Here is a 21630-nt window from a genome sequence, read left to right on the forward strand (position 1 = left end):
CATCTTTTCTTTTCTGAAAGCAATATACTACGAAACATTTGTTTTTATAATGTGCTGAGAAGAAATAGTAATCATTTAAACTGTAAAATTAAAACAGCACACACAATCATTCCAGAAATAGAGATCGGACCTGCAGCAACTTTATTTAGCATTGATGCTATCTTCAGAATTAGACACAATTGGATAAAAAAGGATGGTTAATGAAGACAATAGGATCGTCATAGAGTCAGGACATAGACAAAAAAGAGAACCAGTTCAGAGACAAACTGATTTGGCCAGGAAGACCTTGCCAGCATCTCTTGGCTATGCTTTATTAGTCCCCTATCCCCTTTCTTTGAACTCAGTATCAAGTGTGCTTATGTGCACGATCCAAAGATTTGGGGGGAGGAGGCAAAGTTAGTGATAGAGTGGTTGGGCTACTAGAAATAAACGAAATCTGGAGATTATCTCAATTTGGTAGTTTTGTTCCCCAAAGCATTAAAACAAGGTAAATACAAAAGTTTTAGGAAGTTTCCCTTTTTATAGTCGGAGTAGGTAGTGACACCTATAGTTAAATGTGCTTAACACCCTAAGCCTTTGTTTTCAGCTGATGAGAACATTGCCAAACTAAACCAGTTGAGATGAAATTTTCCATTCTGGCCCTCTGCCTTAGGCTGAATTATTATGTAAACTTTCAACAAAACCAGTTCAGCTGTTTCCAGGATCCATGTGAGTGGGAAAATTTGCTAGTTTGTTCTACTGTATTTTTGGAAAGCTGAAGTGCCTCCATGTGTTCAGGATTGAAATTTGCTAAAGGAATAGTCCTGTGGTCATGTTGTTGACATGAGAATGCATCCACATGTGTTCGAGTTATAATCTCCTGACAAATGCCATTCGCGCAGGTTCATTGGAACTTATTAGGCTTGCTCCTGCGATCTCTGAACATTCTATCTCCATTGAGTGTGCGCTAGGAAATTGCGTAGAGAGGAATATTTAAGGCTTCAAAAGTTTTTTAAAAATGCTAGAAGTAAAGTTGCCAATGCAACTTTAATTCAGACTCTTTGCATGTATACATTATAGTTGTCTTTAGTTACATGACTACATTCTGTTTGCTCTACAACAGGGGTCTCAAACTCAAATGACCATGGGGGCCACATGAGGACTAATACATTGGCCCAAGGGCCGCACCACTGACTGCCCCCACTCCACCCCTTCCATGAGGCTCCACTCCTGCCCCCCCTTTCCTGCCCCCATTCCAACCCCTTCCCTGAAATCCCACTGCAACTCTGCCCTATCCCTGGTGCAGCAGGGGGTTGGGGTGCAGCAGGGGGCTCACAGCAGGGGGTTGGGGTCCAGGAGGGGTGTGAGGTACAGCAGAGGGTCAGGGTGCAGGAGGGGTATGGCAGGGGGCTCAGGGCAGGGGGTCAGGGTGCAGAAGGAGTGCAGCAGTGGACTCAGGGCAGGTAGTTGGGGTGTGGCAAGGGGCTTAGGGCAGGGGGTCGGGGTGAAGGAGGGGTGTGGGGTGCAGCAGGGGGTTTGGCTGCAGGGAGGGTTCGGTGGGTGGGTCTGGCCTGGCGCGCACCGGGGGCAGGACAGGCTCCTTGCCTGCCTGCCCTGCCCCCGCGCAGCTCCAGGAAGCGGCCGGGACCTGGGGGGGCAGGGGCACAGGGGTTTGTATTTTGCCCTGGCTGCTTGGGGGAGGTACCTGGAGGAGCAGCTAGGGCAAAACACAGACCTCTGTGCCCCTCCTCCCCCAGGTCCCGGCCGCTTCCCAGAGCGACACGGGAGCAGGGCAGGCGGGCAGGGAGCCTGTCCTGCCCCTGGTGCGCACCGGGCCGGAGCTGCTCTAGGTAAATGCTGGCGGGTGCGGGGGGGCCACAGGAAATAGCCCCATGGGCTGCGTGTTTGAGACCCCTGCTCTACAAGAATCTTGTCTCATTCAGTGTGCAGGTAGGCTGCAAAGTGAATAAGGCAAAAGGCTGTGAGAAGAGCTGTTTTCTCTCTCTTGCTGAGCCACACATTTTTAATATGTTTGGCAGTGTTCTATCATGTGTATACCTAAGGGACCTGAATTAAGATTGCTCTACCAATTATGAGCCTTTGCATGACATTTTGCACTTTCGTCTAGATGTGCATCACTATTCTGCACCTGGCTATCTATTGAGTGGACCCTGCCAATCTGATAGATTTGTGTGGTAGTTCTTTGACACACAGAAATGGGGGGAATAGATCTTAAATACTCTTTGTAATTTAAAGAAAACTATTCCCACTTTTTGCTCTGCACAGCAATCTGAAAGCTCACATGGAGAGAGACGAGTGTATATAAATGGCATTTCTGAGCCAACTGCTGACTGCAGCCAGTTAACTGAAAAGTGACAGTTTGTGACTACTACAGTAAGGCAGCCCAGTGGTAAAATATAAATCAATCTTCATCTCAACTGAACATCAGAAGAAGTAAGCTGGTTCTTGTATTTGCACTATATTTTACATTTACACCATAAAGTTGTGGGGCCTCGGCTAGTAAGGTAAGGCAAGCAGGAAATAAATCAATCCTCTTGCATTGGTCTCCCACACTGATGTAACAAGTGATGCCATTTTTCAACAGCATAGCCCTCAACAGTTGATCAGAAAATCCAATTTTAATAAAAAGAAAAGGAGTACTTGTGGCACCTTAGAGACTAACAAATTTATTTGAGCATAAGCTTTCATGAGCTACAGCTCACTTCATCGGATCATTCAGTGGAAAATACAGTGGGGAGATTTATATACACACACAGAGAACATGAAACAATGGGTTTTATCATATACACTGTAAGGAGAGTGATCACTTAAGAAGAGCTATTACCAGCAGGTGGCGGGGGGGGGGAGGCGAAGAAAACCTTTTGTAGTGATAATCAAGGTGGGCCATTTCGAGCAGTTGACAAGAACGTCTGAGGAACAGGGGGGGGTGGCAAATAACATGGGGAAATAGTTTTACTTTGTGTAATGACTCATCCACTCCCAGTCTCTATTCAAGCCTAAGTTAATTTTATTCAGTTTCCAAATTAATTCCAATTCAGCAGTCTCTCGTTGGAGTCTGTTTTTGAAGTTTTTTTTGTTGAAGAATAGCCACTCTCAGGTCTGTAATTGAGTGACCAGAGAGATTGAAGTGTCCATTTATTCTTTTATGTAAAACCTCTCCAACGCATCATCAAGGATCTACAACCTATCCTGAAGGACGACCCATCACTCTCACAGATCTTGGGAGACAGGCCAGTCCTTGCTTACAGCCCCCCAACCTGAAGCAAATACTCACCAGCAACCGCACACCACACAACAGAACCACTAACCCAGGAACCTATCCTTGCAACAAAGCCCGTTGCCAACTCTGTTCATATATCTATTCAGGGGACACCATCATAGGGCCTAATCACATCAGCGGCTTGTTCACCTGCGCATCTACCAATGTGATATATGCCATCATGTGCCAGCAATGCCCCTCTGCCGGGTACATTGGTCAAACTGGACAGTCTCTACGTAAAAGAATAAATGGACACAAATCAGACGTCAAGAATTATAACATTCAAAAACCAGTCGGAGAACACTTCAGTCTCTCCGGTCACTCGATTACAGACCTGAGAGTGGCTATCCTTCAACAAAAAAACTTCAAAACCAGACTCCAGTGAGAGACTGCTGAATTGGAATTAATTTGCAAACTGGATACAATTAACTTAGGCTTGAATAGAGAATGGGAGTGGATGAGTCATTACAGAAAGTAAAACTATTTCCCCATGGTATTCCCCCTCCCCCCCACACACTATTCCTCAGACGTTCTTGTCAACTGGTGGAAATGGCCTACCTTGATTATCACTACAAAAGGTTTTCCTCCTCCTCCCCCCCTCCTTCCTGCTGGTAATAGCTCATCTTAAGTGATCACTCTCCTTGCAGTGTATATGATAAAACCCATTGTTTCATGTTCTCTGTGTGTGTATATCAATCTCCCCACTGTATTTTCCACCGAATGCATCTGATGAAGTGAGCTGTAGCTCACGAAAGCTTATGCTCAAATAAATTTGTTAGTCTCTAAGGTGCCACAAGTACTCCTTTTCTTTTTGTGAATATAGACTAACATGGCTGCTACTCTGAAATCTCCAATTTTAATGGAAACTTTATTTTGACCATTTATTCTTAGTGAGAAGTAAATATTACTGTGGGGAAACTCTCGGTTTGGTGCAAGCTACTTTTCTACAAAATTATAAAGCTGCATTCTATATGGAGGAGGAGGGATAGAAAATTATTTTTGGAGGTTTAAATGGATGATGGCTAATTCCTTTAATATGAGATTAATCCTTCGACCAACAAGGCATGTGCCCAAAATCTCTCTCTCTGATCTTCCCCTCCTCTAAATGCCAGATGAATCAATGTTGCAACTATTCATCTGATGCCCTTTCTGATTACACTATTCAGATTTGTCAACTTTCTCAGATGATTAAATAACTTACACCTGCCACCTCCATCTACAGACTCAATAACATCCCAGGCTGCCCCTCATATCCACAAAACTAACTCATTCGTCTATTTGAAATCCCTCCTTCAAACTTTTTCTTTCGGTGATACCTACAAAAAGCTTGACAACAATTAGGCTGCTGGTGTGCTGAGATCACTGCTTGTCATAATGATCAATATTGTCTCGTTTCCTTTTACTCCCCTGTCTGTCTCTATCTGTTATCGCAAGTCTGAAATTTACATTGTAAGGTGTCTTGCTCTGTGTCTGTACAGCACCTAGCACAATGAGAGCCATGTCTAGAGTTCTTAGGTGCTATGGTAATCACATAATAAATAATTTATTATTGAGCACATTACATGTGTGCTCTGTATAGTGCATGGCCTTCCTATTTCCTTCTTAGTTCCATTAAAAATGTTAGTATTTAATGTAAAGATCATACGCGGTTAGAGTCTTGACTTCAGCCTAGCCCTTGTACTTGCTCAACAGTTACAACAAGATGAAGCAGTCCTATTAACATTTCTTAGATTTAAAGTCAGATACTGGTCACAGAATTTGGATGAAGACACCAACTCTGGAATTGACTCTTTTCATTGGACTGCTAGAACTAGTGTTGATTTGACCATTAAGGCAGTGTTTGGGGGGTTTGCTTTTTTGGAGCTGCAGCGCACTTAACCAGCCTATCAGCCCTGTCGTGTCGCTTCTTCCCTATGCTTTGCAAACATGGGATAGCATGATCAACATCAAGCTCTGCTGTTGAGACTGACCGTTGCATTAAGGGCCTTTTCCGAGGGCTGGCCACTCAGAGAGGAGGGTTATCTGGCTAATAAGAGCCAGTTGGTAGCCACTGGCTAGAGCTGCCCTTTCTAGGAAATGTTGTTTTCAGGCACAAGATGGCTTGGTCAACAGTGAGTAAAGCACATGAATTTAGACTCGGGCTTGGTCTGTACTCAAAATTTAGGTTGACCTAGTTATTTTGGTCAGGGGTGTGAAATTCATGCCTTGGACTGACATAGCTAGGCACAGTTGCCAACTTTCACGCCGTAAATAAGCACCCTGACTTTCACAATAAGCCAAAAATCAAGCTAATCCCATTTCAAAACAAGGACAAAACAAGCCAGTCCCCAAGAATCCCAACACTCTATGTGAATAGATCCCCCGGGCTTTGTGCACCCCTGACTCTCTCCCTGCTTGCCCCACCTTGCCCCTGCTTGCCGGGAGCCGATCAAAAAAAAAAAAAAAAAGCAACAAGCTGCAACCCAAATAAGCAACAAGCTACAAGGCAAACACTAGCCAACAAGCAACTCACAAGCCAATTAAGTCAAAAACAAGCCCAATTTCTGTGTTTTTTCTCGGGTTTGGCATGTCTGTAACTAGGTCAACGTAACCCCTAGTGCAGATGCAGCTACAAGTATTTCTACACTGGGGAAAAAAAAAAAAAAAAAAAGCAACCCAAAAAAAACCTGCAGCAGCAAATCTGTGAGCCCAGGTCAACAGACTTGGGCTCACCCTCCGGGACTAAAAATAGCTGTGTAGAGCTTGAGTTCCAGCCCAAGTGGGAATATCTACACTGCTGTGTTTAGCCTTGTAGCGCAAGCCCAAGTCAGTTGACCTGGGAGCCGAGACTTGCTGCCATGGGGGTGATTGTGTTTTGCAGTGTAGATGTACCCTCTGTTGATGGAAGAACCCATTGACTTAACTAACTTTGGAGAGATGATGTTCCTACACAGGTGGAAAAAGATGGAAAAATCCCCTACATCGGTGTAGGCTGTGTCTATATTATGAGGTTATGGTGACATAGCTATGCCAATATAGTCTCTGTAGTGTCTACTTACCTTCACACTAGTATATGTAGAAGCTCAGTTGTACAAGATATTGGTTTATCAGTCTTCATCCAAGGTATATGGTTCAAGCCATTACAAGAGGAATAGCTCTGTGCACATATAATATGACTGCTTCCAGGACCAGGAATTCATGGCAGTGATCATTGAAGTAGCTTGTGAACTCACTTTAGCATTAGAACACCCCAGTCATTTTTGCTGTCTTGCAGAAAGCTGAATTTGAAGTTTCCAGAGTTATCTGGTGCTGCTTCACAAGATGATTAAAACCAAGAATTAATCAAAGGACTCACACAGCCACCGTCACCCTAACATCTTATTGCCTCACAATCCTTAATGTATTATTTACTCTCCCAGCACCCCTGGGAGGTAAGGAATTCCCCTTTTTTTTTTTACTTGGGGATTGAGGCACATCATCTATGTGGCTTGCCCAAGGTCACAAACGAAGTCTGTGGCAGAGCAAGGAATTGGACCTGTCTCTCCATAGTCCCAGGCTAGAGACCTAACTATTGGATCAGGTCAGGCGATGCATTCTGAATCTCCAATACTGGGAAATGCTGACCAAAAATTCTGGGCACAGTGCCAGAAATCATGTGTATACAAGGCAGTGGTTCTGAGCAGTCATGGTTGTCTAAATCTGTAAGGAGGAACCAGAATGAAAAAGAACCAAGAGAAGAACCTCCTAGTAGTATGGCCAGAAGAACACACAGCTAATGTTTCTGCATACTGGGAAATGTAAACATTACAGATTGGCAAGTCAGAACTCTGATCTTTAGAGGAGAGCACAAACCTACCTCAGAAGGTTCAACTGGAAGTTTCGCCTCTTAGGGTACATCTGCTCAGCAAAGAACCCGTGACTGGCTATGACAGCTGACTCGGGCTTGCGCGCTCAAGCTGCAATGCTGGTTTATTGCAGTGTAGGCTTCCAGGCTCGGGCTGGGGCCTCGCCTTCGGCACATGATTTCCATTGAGCCGAAGTTGGCTGGCACGAGCCATTTGCAAGTTTTTCTTTGCTGTGTAGACATACCCTTTTATTCAGATACACTCACTTTTTGGTGCTATTTTCTATCCTCTACATCTGTTTCAGTAAAGAGGATCTTGAAGCAATTATCAAGAAAGATTTTTTCCTGTTCCCTATTTGCTATCAGTTGTTGACAGTATACTGTGAATGTGTTATACTTTTAAAGCAAACATTTGGACAAAAGGCACAGGTTTTAATTGTGTTTTAAGAACCATTGCAACAAGCAACAGTCATAGATAGCATCTTGAGAGGAAGAACACAGTTACCTGCTTTCCCTACCAAAAGCTGTAAAGGGCCAAAATTAATATTTTAAATAACTGAAGAATACTTAAAAATGTTCAGCTGATAAGCTGACAGAAATGCAGGCCCTTAGAATTCTGGACATGGCTTCATGTTACTGTTTGCACTCTCCAAAGTCAAACTGAATTCATGCCTCATAAAAATGGCAGAAAATCGAGCTATGGGGGAGGAAATAAACAGAGATGTACATAAATGCCACATGCAGCTTATTTGCTGTTTGGATGCTTGTTTTATCTGTTTGGAAACCCTGAGACTTGGAAACCCTGCCAATCTTATCAGCCTTCTGTTCTGTCATTTTTCATTGATTTGTTTTGGCACTCAAGTTTTGTTTAAATATAAATTAAGGTAGCCTGAATCTCTGCTCGGACTACTGCACTTTTCAAAATGCTGTGTTGTCCCGTAGACTTAGAAAATATATAGTATGTAGTGTTCTCACAGTTATTATGTTACTGTTTCTGACAGGACAAGCTTTCTTGCTTGTTTAAATAAATCTTTTGAATTTTCAGTGAATTCAAAACTTTAGTACCCTGTTTCCTGTTAGCGTTTGTTCTCCATTTTACGCTTTTGCATATAACATAGAATCACAGAACTGGAAGGAACCTTGAGAGGTCATCTAGTCCAGTCCCCTGCACTCAAGGCAGGACTAAGTATCTAGACTATCCTGACAGGCGTTTGTCTAACCCGCTTTTAAAAAATCTCCAATGATGGAGATTCCACAACCTCCCTAGGCAATTTATTCCAGTGTTTAACCACCCTGAGAGTTAGTAAGTTTTTCTAATGTCCAACCTAAACCTCCCTTGCTGCAATTAGCCCCATTGCTGCTTGTCCTATCCTCAGAGGATAAGAACAATTCTTCTCCCTCCTCCTTGTAAGAATATTATATGTACTGGAAAACTGCTAGCATATGTTAACTGAGCTGTACTTTCCCTTTTTAGATAGTACTTAAAGAGGGCCTCCTGTTCAAAATATCATTGCTAGCTTCACTTTTTGTTGTCAGCTGGAATCTGAGAGGACCGTGAATAGAAGGGCTCTAAATGGTGCAAATTGCCTATGCTTTAAAAATTGCTGGGTATGGGCAAAAACCTAAATTTGGCATGTCCCTAGTGGAAGACAAGTGGGAATGGCAGCAGGATTCATGTGTTGTGAATGAATGTATGGGAAGGCTGAGTTGGGCTTCAAGACATCAAAAATGCTACGTATAATTATAGGAAAATTGAAATAGTTAAATATCTTTTAAAAAGCTTTCAGAAATATAAAAGTATTAATACATTATATTAAATGAAATGCTAGCACCCTATTACAGTTCTTATAGAATTACAATTAATATACGTAATTTATTCTTTTGTAATTATACCCTTTCCAGCAGTTAGGGATAATTAATTTAAAACATCCTACAGGAATTATATTGTTCCAATTTGTGTGTAGTTGTTTTCATAAAGTGTGTGTCAGAATATTAAGTTAAGTACAATGAGTCACACATTTAAGTAATCGTAATGAATCAGTTACTCTTACCGTATTTTTCATGAATGTATTGAACTTTGTTGCTTAATTGAAGTGTAGACTGAAGCATTTCTGATGAATTTATAAAAAACAGTTAGCTACCTTTTGCAAACGTAGTTCTTTGAGATGTATTGCTCATGTCCATTCCAGTCTACATGTGCGTGCGCCCATATGCATGGTTATCGGAGATTTTTGCCTTTGTGGTATCCGTAGGGTCGGCAGTGGCGCCTCTTTGAGTACCACACTCATGCGCTGGTGTATCAGGCATCACTCACCCTACGCCCTCTCAGTTCCTTCTTGCCAGTAACTCTGACAGGTGGGCAGGAAGGTGGATAATGGAATGGACATGAGCAACACCTCTCGAAGAACAAGTTACGAAAGGCAGGTAACCGTTTTTCTTCTTTGAGTGCTTGCTCATGTTGCTTCCAATCTAGGTGATTCACAGGTAGTGCCAGTGGAGGTGGGCTCACAGTTTACGGTCTTTCAGCTTGCAGCACTGGCCTGCCGAAGCCAGTATCATCCCGGGCCTGCTGGGTAAGCGCATAATGGGACATAAATGTGTGGACAGACAACCAGGTGGCAGCTCTACAGATCTCTTGAATCAGCACCTAAGCCAAGAAGGCTGCAGATGATGATTGCGCTCTAGTCAAGTGCATTTTGGCTATCACCAGGTGAGGCACATTCACGAGCGCGTAGCAGTATCAGATGCAGGCTGTGATCCAGGACAAAATCTTTTGAGCAACCACTGGGCAACCTTTCATCCTGTCTGTCACTGAAACAAACAGCTGTGTTGATTTACGGAACTGCCATGTCCTGTCAATATAGAAGGCCAGTGCCCTCTGCACATCCAGGGCATATAACCTGCACTCCTCTTCGGATTTATGGGTCTTCAGAAATAAGACCGGTAAGAAAATGCCTGGCTGGCATGAAACTGGGAAACTACCTTGCCCAGGAACGCCGAATGCAGCTACAACTGGACCTTATCTTTGTAGAACGCCATGTAGGGTGGTTCTGATATAAGTGCCCTGATCTCAGACACTCTGCAGGCGGATGTAACTGCCACCAGGAACGCAGCTTTCCAGGAGAGAAGCTGAAGAGAGCAGGAAGCCAAAGGTTCTAAGGGAGGCCCCATAAGCCTGGACAGCATGAGATTCAAATCCCAGGGAGGGACAGGGTTCCAGAAGTGAGGGTAAAGACACTCCAGACCTTTCAAGAACCAGACCATCATGTCGTGGGCGAAAACGGACCTGCCTTAGAATGGAGGGTGGAAAGCTGAAATAGCGGCCAAGTGTACCCTGATCGATGACAGGGACAAACCCTGAAGTATGAGGTGCAGAAGATAATCCAGGATCACCTGCTCTGCCCGGATGTGCCGATCCAAAGCTCAGCACGTAAATCTTTTCCACTTCACCAGGTAAGTCACTCTGGTGGAGGGCTTTCTGCTACCAAGTGAGACCTGTTGCACCCAGATCAAGCATTCCCGCTCTTCCGCATTCAGCCATGCAGTAGCCATGCTGTCAAGTGCAATACCTCCAGGCTCGGGTGCAGGAGATTGCCGTGGTCCTGGGACAGCAGGTCTGGCCAGAGACCGGCTACTGAAAGGTCCATCAGCGTGCTGAACCAGTGTTGGTGAGGCCACTTGGGGGCTATCGGGACAACCTTCGCCCTGTTTGATCGTCATGAGTACTCTGTGGATCAACGGCACCAGCAGGAAGGCGTCCATCAGGGCCCCTGACCACGGGAGCAGGAAAGCAACTGAGAAGGAATCCTTGTACATCCCCTGGAATGAACAGAACAACATGGCATTTCCTGTTTTGGCAGGATGCAAACAAGTCTCCCTGGGGAGTTCCCCACTTTTGGAAGATCTGGTCACAGATGGAGCGACCACTCGTGGCGAGATGAGAAGGTCCTGCTGAGGCAAACTGCTAGCACATTTTTGGTCCCAGGCAGGTGTGCGGCTCTCAGATGAGTGGCATGTCACACATAGCGGTCCCAAAGGCCGAGAGCTTCTTGGCAAAGGCTGACAACCTGGCTTCACCCTGCCTGTTGATGTAATACATGGCGGCGGTATGTCCATGAGGACCTGCATCACCTTGCCCCTCGGGTGGGACAAGAAAGCCTGGCAGGCCAGGCGAACTGCCCTTAGCTCCCTAACATTGATGTGAAGGGCCAGATCATCTCGCAGTCAGTGGCCCCGAGTGCTGAGCTTGCCCAGGTGGGCTCCCCCGCCCAGGTCCGAAGCATCTGAGACCAGGGTCAGCAACAGAGACAGGACCGCAAAGGGAACATCCTCCATCACCGACCCAGGGTTCAGCCACCACTTGAGGGATGACTGAATGTGATCTGGCACACTGACTACACGGTCTACACAGCTGGGGGTGTAAACTGACGCCAGCCACGCTTGCAGAGGCCAGAGGTGGAGCCGGGCATGACTGACCACGAACGTACAGACTGCATGTGGCCCAGCAACTGTAGGCAGATGTGAGCTATGGTGAGCAAGTGGCTCTTCCAATGGGAGATCAGGTCCAACATTGTCTGCAACTGCATCTCTGGAAGGAAGGCTCTGACTCGGGTGGAGTCGAGAGCCGCTCCAATGAACTCTATGCGTTGGACTGCCCTTAAGGTAGATTTTTTTCTCGTTTATTAACAGGCACAACACATAGAATGCACCAGATCGAGGCTTCTCTGCACTTGATCCCGAGACCTGCCCTTGATGAGCCAGCCATTGAGATACAGGAAGATCTGGACCCCTCGATGTTATAGGTAAGTGGCCACTGGCGCCATACATTTTGTGAAGACACTTGGAACCGATAAGAGGCCAAAGGGGGGAGTGCAGTAAATTGGAAATGGTGGTCGCCCACTATGAAACGGAGGAAACATCTGTGGCCTTGGAATATGGAAATAGGCATCCTACAAATGGAGGGCAGCATACCAGTCTTGTGGATCCAGAGAGGGGATGATGGAGGCCAGGGAGACCATGTGAAACTTCAGCTTCTTGAGAAACTAGTTGAGGCATCGCAGGTCCAAAATGGGTCTGAGACCCTCTTTTGCTTTCGGGATTAGGAAATAACGGGAATAGATTCCTTTCCCTGTCAAGTCCCAAGGGACCTCCTCCACCGCCCCCATGTGCAGGTGGTTCTTGACCTCTTGAACGAAGAGTTGCTCGTGAAAAGGGTCCCTGAAGAGGGACGGAAGGAAGGGGTGCCCAAAAACTGCAAGGTGCAACCTTGAAACACTATGTCCAGCACCCAACAGTCCAAGGTGACTCGGAACCAGGCCGAACAAAAGACGGTTGAGGAAAGAGCGAGGTGGATCCTGGAAGGTGACTGGGATGTCGCTCTTGACCGCACCCTCAAAATGAGTGATTGTGGCCTCTGAGATGATTTGCCGGTCCAGGTTGCACAGGTGAGTGGGAGGAGGAAGGACGACGGTGGCTGAAACTAACCTCTCTGTCCCTTCTCCTTGCAGACCCTAGGTGAGACTGCTAAGGCCTAGGCGGTGAGGGTGGCTGGAAATGTTTTCTTGCAGGCCGCGGTGAAAGCATGCCCAATGAGCAAAGGAAGAGGCCTGTGGTCTGAATCCAGAAGCTGCGCTTCATAACCACTGCCGACGCCATCACCATAGCCGTGTAGTCAGCCATATCCCACACTATCTGGAGGGAGCACCGAGCTGCCATGGTGCCCTACTCTACGAGGGTGCCAAATTCCTGGGCCAAGCCCTGAGGGAGGGACTCCTTGAATTTACGGAGAGAGTCCCATAACTTACAACTGTATCTCCCTAGGAGGGCCTGATGGTTCACCACTACTGTGCAGGCTGGCAGTTGTATAAATTTTTCTTCCAAATAGGTCCAATCTTTTGGCCTCTTTATTTTTGAGGTCGACTGGTATGGCCTTGTTTCTTTTTCATTGGCCCCAGAGACTACCAGCGAGCCCATGGGAGGGTGGGTGTAAAGGTATTCAAACCCTTTGGCAGGGTTTTAACCTTTTGGAATTAGCCTACCTTGCTTGTCACCATGAAAGGTTTTCCTCCTTCCCCCCCCCCCCCCCCGCTGCTGGTGATGGCTTATCTTAAGTGATCACTCTCCTTACAGTGTGTATGATAAACCCATTGTTTCATGTTCTCTGTGTGTGTGTATATAAATCTCTCCTCTGTTTTTTCCACCAAATGCATCCGATGAAGTGAGCTGTAGCTCACGAAAGCTTATGCTCTAATAAATTTGTTAGTCTCTAAGGTGCCACAAGTACTCCTTTTCTTTTTGTGAATACAGACTAACACGTCTGCTACTCTGAAACTATGTAACAAGTATCTTAGTTACTGTCAATTCCTGTTTCTATAATATATCAGGAGCTTGAAATTATTTGATTTGTTTGAAATTATTACTATTCCTATCTTGGTATCTGTTTTAAAGAAAACATAGATTTAGTCCTCTGTCCTTAAAATGTAAAGTGCAGCCCACAATATGTTTGCTATCCTTTTTAACTGGAAAACTCAAATAGGCTGTTGGGCACTGCATTAAAATTAAATTAAAAATACAGCTTGCCGAATCTTCCCATCATATGTAGGCAGTAGGATTGAAGGAATGGAATCATACTGTCTGCAGCTTTCAGTGCTGTTCAAGCTTTCCAGCAAAATAGAAAGTCTACCATTATGCACTCCAAAGGAGATTACAGTGTATAAAGATCACTTCAGCGTATTTGTAGACAAATGGTTCTGGCCTTCTACTATATCAGTTGCAATATAATATAGATATTTAAAACAAATATGGCAACAGACTATGTTTCTGGAAAAAATAATAAACAACTGGCTATTTTTCTGGTATTCATAGTATTCAACCTGTAGCTAACAGTGGGAATAAGTTAAAATTGATACCAATATTGCTAAGATGTGTAATTTAATGGGAAAATAGAAACAATACTTTGAGACAGACTCTATAAAAATGAAAAGCTTTTCTGTATAAACTGCCCGTTTCCATTTAGGGTCGGGAAAAGTTCCAATTGTTCAGGAAAGTGTTCATTTCCTGTTGCGGTGCTGGGATGGATGGTCAGAGGAAATAGGAGGTACCTGGAAAGAATTTGTGCAATAGTAGCAATCACAAGTTGCCTTTCTGTTGGCTTGCCTTCCCTTCCCTTGGCTTTGTCTTTTTTAACCAGACTCTCTAATCTCTCCTTTTGCCTCTAACCACCTCCCAATTTCCTGTTTCTTTCTTCCTTCTGCATTTTGTCCAAAAAATTGGGTTGTTTTTCACTTTTCTTTTCAGTTTGAGTGGCTTGCAGGAAAGTGGGTTAAAATGAATGCCATAGTTGTTTTTACAGTATCTATTATCTTCTGTGTTTCATGCCTTTTTGCTGCTCTGGGTGTAAGTTATTTATTCAAGAAGATCTTACTTTAAAAGTATTATTTCAATGAGGGCAAGCAATTCTGCTTACTTTTGAACTTTTTAGTATTTATTGTACTTTATTGGTTAATATGTCTGCAGTAATTCAAAATATTCTACTTTAGCTGTATGTTGCTTCTGATTTGTGAGTATTGTGATCATTTTGGATTTGGATTTTTTCAAAGATGATTACCATGTTCTTTTGCCTCATTTACCAAAGTGATATATTCCTGGATTGTAACTGGAAGAGCTGAAGAATTTGTTTTGTTTTTAAAAAGAAATTTGGATGAAGCATTTCAAATCTTAATCTGAGGTCTGTTTCTTCTTTGTCAGAATACTACTTAATATTTGTTTTTAAAAAATCAACATGGTGTACATTTGAAGAAAATGAAGCAGTATTTCATAGTAATTGTTGATCCCAGCAGCAGGGTAATGATGAATTTTGGATATAAATTACCTGCCAGTGAAGTAACAGGAAAACATTTGCTTTTCTTTTACAGATTGCTTTCTCACAGCACAGCAACTTTATGGACCTGGTACAGTTCTTTGTGACATTTTTCAGGTACTTTTCATTTTAGGCAGATAAATGTTTCAACTGTTTTAAGAAAGCTCCTTTTATCAATATACTGATGTATAGTTTATTAAAGTTAAACCATCATCTTTATCTAACATTTAAGTCTAGTGAATTGAAAGTACTACTATTAACATTTAAAATATTTTTTCTTGATAAGCTTAAATTAGAAAAATTGGCTACACGTCAGTGCAAGCACACACCGTCCTCTGAACAAAGTGAGCCCTTATTGTCAGTGTGAAACAGGTTCATGATGCCATAAGAATGGAAACAACAGAAGTAAAATAATATTCTATTTCTTCTTCCATTCTTCAAAAGGGTGTTCTTTACAAGAACATGGGAAGACTCCAGAAGTGATGAAAATTGAGTCCTTAAGATTTCATAAACTGATGTGCTGGACTATCTAATTGTAGGGACTGTTAATATTTCATAACATAACAATAATATATATACTACTTTCAAGTAAACATTTCAAAGTACCTTATGAACATTAAAGCCTCACAATCCTTTGTGAAGTAGGTAAGGATTATACATATTTTACTCATGAGTAAACAGATACAGAAATGGTATCGTGCCTGAGCTTTTACACACATTCAGTATCAGAAGAGGTATAAAATCTAAGAGCACTGAGTTGGCATTTCATGAAGATCACTTATCAGGGCTCCTCTATTAAACTTTTTTCGTAGTGTGGACTACATCTTAAAATAGTGCTGTGAGGACACTTTACAGTGGATGCTTGTTTACAGCAACACCTTGTAAGAGTGACCGCTGCTTGTGAGCAACATTTTCCCTGGGAACACTTTCCCTACTATGAATTGTTGACACTCCCCATAACAGCAACGGTCACTTAGGCACAACGTAGAAAAAGGGCACCGATATCTTCCTACTAGTAAGCATCTACTGTATATGGTTTACTTCCTGTCCGATTCATGTTGATATGGGGTAAAATCTTGTTCCCATTGAAGTAAATGAGGGTTCTTCTTCAAGTAGTGTCCTTGAGGGTGCTCCACTTCATGTGCCTCTCAAGCCCTTGATTGGAGATTTTCTATTAGTAGTGTCTGTTCGACTTATGCATGCACACTATACAACCTTGCGCCACGCTCCCAGGGCATACAGGGCTGCGCGGGAAAATCGCTCTGTTCCTTCTTTCCAACCTCCGCCTGAGATGGAGCTTTAGCGTGCCTGCCTTGTGTGTGCCTCAGTGTGTTTTGCAGTTTAGTTCAGTGTTTCTAGTTAGTGTTAGTTATTAGAATAAAATCAGTTAGATAGATATGAGAGGTTTCATTTTTTTCTCCCCCTGCCCCTCCTTTTTTCCCTTCTCCCCCACTTTTTTCTGGTGAACTCATTTGGTCTGGCTAGGTATGCCCGGCTCACCAGGTTTCAAAAGCTGCTTCTCTTGTTGGGCAGCTGTCCCAATCAGCAACAGCCACTCTAAAAGTATCCATTGTGTGGGAGAGTCCCATATCTCCCAAAAGTGTAACTTTTGCCTGGCTCTAAAATCTAGAGCTCAGACGAACTGGAAGACCAAACTGAAGCTGCTGCTGATGGAGCACTCCCCTCGACCTCCTTCCGAGTCAGGTCAGCAGACCACACGCTTTCCACCTTTCCTCCCCCTGCCATTCATCTGTCTTCAGGCGGCGTCCCTTTGGCTAAGGTCTTGCCTAGAAGGGGGAAGATCCCAGAGGACTTATGGAAGGTTCCAAAGCAGGGGAGCTCAGTCTCCCAACACACGGAGCCAGCTCCCAAGAAGTTATGATCTCCTGCTAGGTTTATGGTGTTGGAGGCCTCAGTCTCTCAACTCGATACTTTCTCAGCGGAAGACTCTCTTCCTCCAGTACCAATGGAGCAGGGAGACCGCAGAGCACGTCAGAGAAACATAATGCTGTCAGAGCACCAGTACCATCCGCCTCCAGATCAGCACCATCTATTTCAGACTTAGCAATGGTGCCTTCCCACTTGGCTCCTTCAGTACTATCCAGGGAAGTTGAAGTGCTTCAGGTTGGGGGGCTGTCTATAAGCAAGGACTGGCCTGTCTCCCGTGCACATCGGCGGAAGCACTCTATGTAGAAGTCCAGTCTGTTGTTTTGACTTTCAGGAGGAGTCCATGCAGAATCCTTCTTTTTGTATAGTTGGTAGGAAGGTTTCTGTGGGTTAGTACATTGTTCAGAGGTGTTGGAAATATTCCTTGAGTCGGAGACGTTGAAAGTAGGATTCTAGGTCACCACAGAACTGTATCGTGTTCGTGGGGGTGGAGGGGCACGAAGGACTATCCCTCACTCTCACAGACCTTGGGAGACAGGCCAGTCCTCTCTTATAGACAGCCCCCCAACCTGAAGCAAATACTCACCAGCAGCCACACACCACACAACAAAAACACTAACCCGGGAATCTATTCTTGCAACAAAGCCCGTTGCCAGCTCTGTCCACATATTTATTCAAGGGACACCATCATAGGACCTAATCAGATCAGCCACACCATCACGGGCTCGTTCACCTGCACATCTATCAATGTGATTATATGCCATCATGTGCCAGCAATGCCCCTCTTCTATGTACATTGGCCAAACCGGACAGTCTCTACGCAAAAGAATAAATGGACACAAATCAGACGTCAAGAATTATAACATTCAAAAACCAGTCGGAGAACACTTCAACCTCCCTGGTCACTCAATTTCAGACCTAAAAGTGGCCATTCAACAAAACACTTCAGAAACAGACTCCAATGAGAAACTGCACAACTGGAATTAATTTGCAAACTGGACACCATTAAATTAGGCTTGAATAAAGACTGGGAGTGGATGAGTCATTACACAAATTAAAAATTATTTCCCCATGCTAATTTTTCCCCTACTGTTACTCACACCTTCTTGTCAACTGTTTGAAATGGGCCATCCTGATTATCACTACAAAAGTTTTTTTTCTCCTACTGATAATAGCCCACCTTAATTGATAGATCTTGTTAGAGTTGGTATGGCAACCCCCATTTTTTCATGTTCTGTGTGTGTGTGTGTGTGTGTGTGTGTGTGTGTGTGTGTGTGTGTGTGTATATATATATCTGTCTTCCTACTGTATTTTCCACTGCATGCATCTGATGAAGTAGGTTTTAGCCCACGAAAGCTTATGCCCAAATAAATTTGTTAGTCTCTAAGGTGCCACAAGTATTCCTTGTTCTTTTTGCTGATGCATACTAACATGGTTACCACTCTGAAACTTGCATTTACAATGGACCCAAAAGATACTTGCACTTAATTCAATATGGTCTCCCAAGAATATCCAGGAAATTGCCATATCGACCACACTGGGGTCTGTTCCCAGCTCTGCCACTGACCTGTTGTGTGACCTTGGTCAGATAATTTCTCCTCTGTTTCCCCTGCTCTGTGCTTCAGTTTATCATCCTGTCCTGTCTTGTCTATTTCGACTGTAAGCTCTTCAGGGCATGGATTCTCTTTTATAAGTATGTACACTGCCATGTACAGTGGCACAATATCTGGACTGGGGCCTGTAGGCGCTACTGTAGCAGAGCTTATAAAAGTTATCTATATTGAATATTCCTTTGAGCATTACAGCACATACTGTATTTACAGATTGACAGAGCCAGAAGAGTACCCAGAAGTCACCTACTACAGGACAGGCCCAACAAAGAAAACAACAGAACGCCACTAGCCATCACCTTCAGCCCCCAACTAAAACCTCTCCAACGCATCATCAAGGATCTACAACCTATCCTGAAGGACAACCTATCTCTCTCACAGATCTTGGGAGACAGGCCAGTCCTTGCTTACAGACAGCCCCCAACCTGAAGCAAATACTCACCAGCAACCACACACCACACAACAGAACCACTAACCCAGGAACCTATCCTTGCAACAAAGCCCATTGCCAACTCTGTCCACATATCTATTCAGGGGATACCATCATAGGGCCTAATCACATCAGCCACACTATCAGAGGCTCATTCACCTGTGCATCTACCAATGTGATATATGTCATCGTGCCAGCAATGCCCCCTACCATGTACATTGGTCAAACTGGACAGTCTCTACGTAAAAGAATAAATGGACGCAAATCAGACGTCAAGAATTATAACATTCAAAAACCAGTCGGAGAACACTTCAGTTTCTCCGGTCACTCGATTACAGACCTGAGGGTGGCTATCCTTCAACAAAAAAACTTCAAAAACAGACTCCAACGAGAGACTGCTGAATTGGAATTCATTTGCAAACTGGATACAATTAACTGTTATTTCTCCCCCCCCCCCACTGTTCCTCAGATGTTCTTGTTAACTGCTGGAAATGCCCTACCTTGCTTGTCACCATGAAAGGTTTTCCTCTCCCCCCCCCCCCCCCCCGCTGCTGGTGATGGCTCATCTTAAGTGATCACTCTCCTTACAGTGTGTATGATAAAACCCATTGTTTCATGTTCTCTGTGTGTGTATGTAAATCTCCTCACTGTATTTTCCACCAAATGCATCCGATGAAGTGAGCTGTAGTTCACGAAAGCTTATGCTCAAATACATTTGTTAGTCTCTAAGGTGCCACTAGTTCCCCTTTTCTTTTTGTATTTATCTTGTTAGGTTTTAAGCGACAAGGGCTTTTTGAGTTGTATATTGCCAAGCACATTAGCAGACCTTGGGTGGTATTTACAGAAACTCAGCTGTACCTAAGCAAAGTTATGAACAATTTATGTATCTAATTTTGTGCACATGTGTGTTATGATATTAGGTTTTAGAACTCTATATACGGAGGTACAGCGCTATTTTACTGATTGCCTAACTTCTTTCAGGGTCTGTCCAGCTAAAAATGGCTTGGTTCGAATGTTTCATACTTTGCTTAGCCTATGCATAGATTTTAAAGGTATGTAACTAATTTTTAAAAATTAGCCATACTGTGTGGTACATCAATGCATTCTTTACATAAGAACGGCCATACTGGGTCAGACCGGTGGTCCCTCTAGCCCAATATTCTTTCTTCTGATAGTGGCCAATGCCAGGTACTTCAGAGGGAATGAACTGAACAAGTAATCAAGTGATCCATTCCGTCGCCCATTCCCAGCTTCTTGAAAACAGAGGTTAGGGACGCTTCAGAGCATTATTTTGCATTTCTGCCCATCCTAGCTGATAGCCATTGATAGACCTATCCTCCATGAACTTATCTAGTTCTTTTTTTTTAATCCTGTTATAGTCTTTTGTGGATACAGACTAACATGGCTACCCCTCTGATACTTGTTATAATCTTGGCCAACATCCTCTGGCAAAAGTTCCACAGGTTGACTGTGTGTTTTGTGAACAAATGCTTCCTTTTGGTAGTTTTAAACCTGCTGCCTATTAATCTCATTTGGTGACCCCTAGTTCTTGAGTTATGAGAAGGAGTAAATGACATTTCCTTATTTACTTTCTCCACACCAGACGTGATTTTCTAGACCTCTATCATATCAACCCCTTTAGTCATTTCTTTTTCCAAGCTGAAAAGTCCCAGTCATATTAATCTCTTGTCATCTGGAAGCTCTTCCATACTCCTAATCATTTTTGTCACATTGGAATTGGAAAAGGTACAGAAGAGAGTATCTTTTTTGAGATGGGGCGACCACATCTATACACAATATTCAAGATATGAACATACCATGGATTTATATAGAGGCAATATGATATTTTTTGTCTTATCGATTCCTTTCCTAGTGATTCCCAACATTATGTTAGCATTTTTGATTGCTGCTGCACATTAAGTGGCTATTTTCAGAGAACTATCCACAATGACTCCAAGATGTTTTTTCAGTTGTAACAGCTAATTTAGACCCCATCATTTTATATCTATAGTTGGGATTATGTTTTTCAATGTGCGTTACTTTGCATTGATCAAGTTTCCAAGTCTCATAGCTCCATACATGTGTTAAACTGTGCAAGGCAGGGCAAGGAGATGCAATAAGAGACAAGAACTCTGTAATTTCAAAGATCCCAGTAGGATGGGGAATCAATTACTTTGCACAACTCCAAATCTCAACTCAGCTTATGAAGGAACAGGGAAACCTGCAGAGCCCAAAAGCTCTACAGGGCAAGCAAAGTCACAGGTTGTTTGTTGGAAGCCAGTAATCCAGTAGAACATCGATACTCCAGAGACTATTGTTACCTAGGGCTGGCTGGGACTAAATTCTGCTCTGGGCCGGTACTTAATTTCCTTTTTTATTTAACAACCAAATTCCTCTCCTTCGAAAGATGTGGAGCTTGAAGTTCAGTGATTCTGAATGCCTGCAGCTTCCTTTGCTTTCAGTTGGAGTTAGGGCCCTCAACACCTTTGAAAATCAGGTCCAAGTTTGCTAGTTAACTTACGGTTATTATTCTATACAGTAGCTTTTTATTTTAAGCTCCAAAAATGTCAGCAGATAAAGGTTGAGAAAAATGGCTCTTACTGGCTCATTAATATTTCATTATAATTGAAACTGTAAGAGAAATGATATTCTAACCACTGTTAACCTTTTGTAAAACCAAATGAATTGCAAGGAAACTTTTTTTCCCCCTCTCCTTCCCTTCCTTTGCATAAGTTCTTTAATTTTTACTTTGCACAAATCCTG

General features: G+C 43.5%; 1 protein-coding gene across 1 annotated transcript in view; it reads left to right on the forward strand.

Annotated features, from left to right (window-relative positions):
• Positions 1 to 21630, forward strand: part of ATRN (attractin) — a 262010-nt gene that overhangs the window by 165915 nt on the left and 74465 nt on the right. Inside the window, 1 exon segment of the mRNA XM_038398370.2 lies at positions 14996 to 15057. Within this exon segment, the coding sequence (XP_038254298.2) occupies positions 14996 to 15057 (62 nt within the window).

The sequence above is a fragment of the Dermochelys coriacea genome, chromosome 4, assembly GCF_009764565.3.
Source record: "Dermochelys coriacea isolate rDerCor1 chromosome 4, rDerCor1.pri.v4, whole genome shotgun sequence".
NCBI classification, from domain to species: Eukaryota; Metazoa; Chordata; order Testudines; family Dermochelyidae; genus Dermochelys; species Dermochelys coriacea.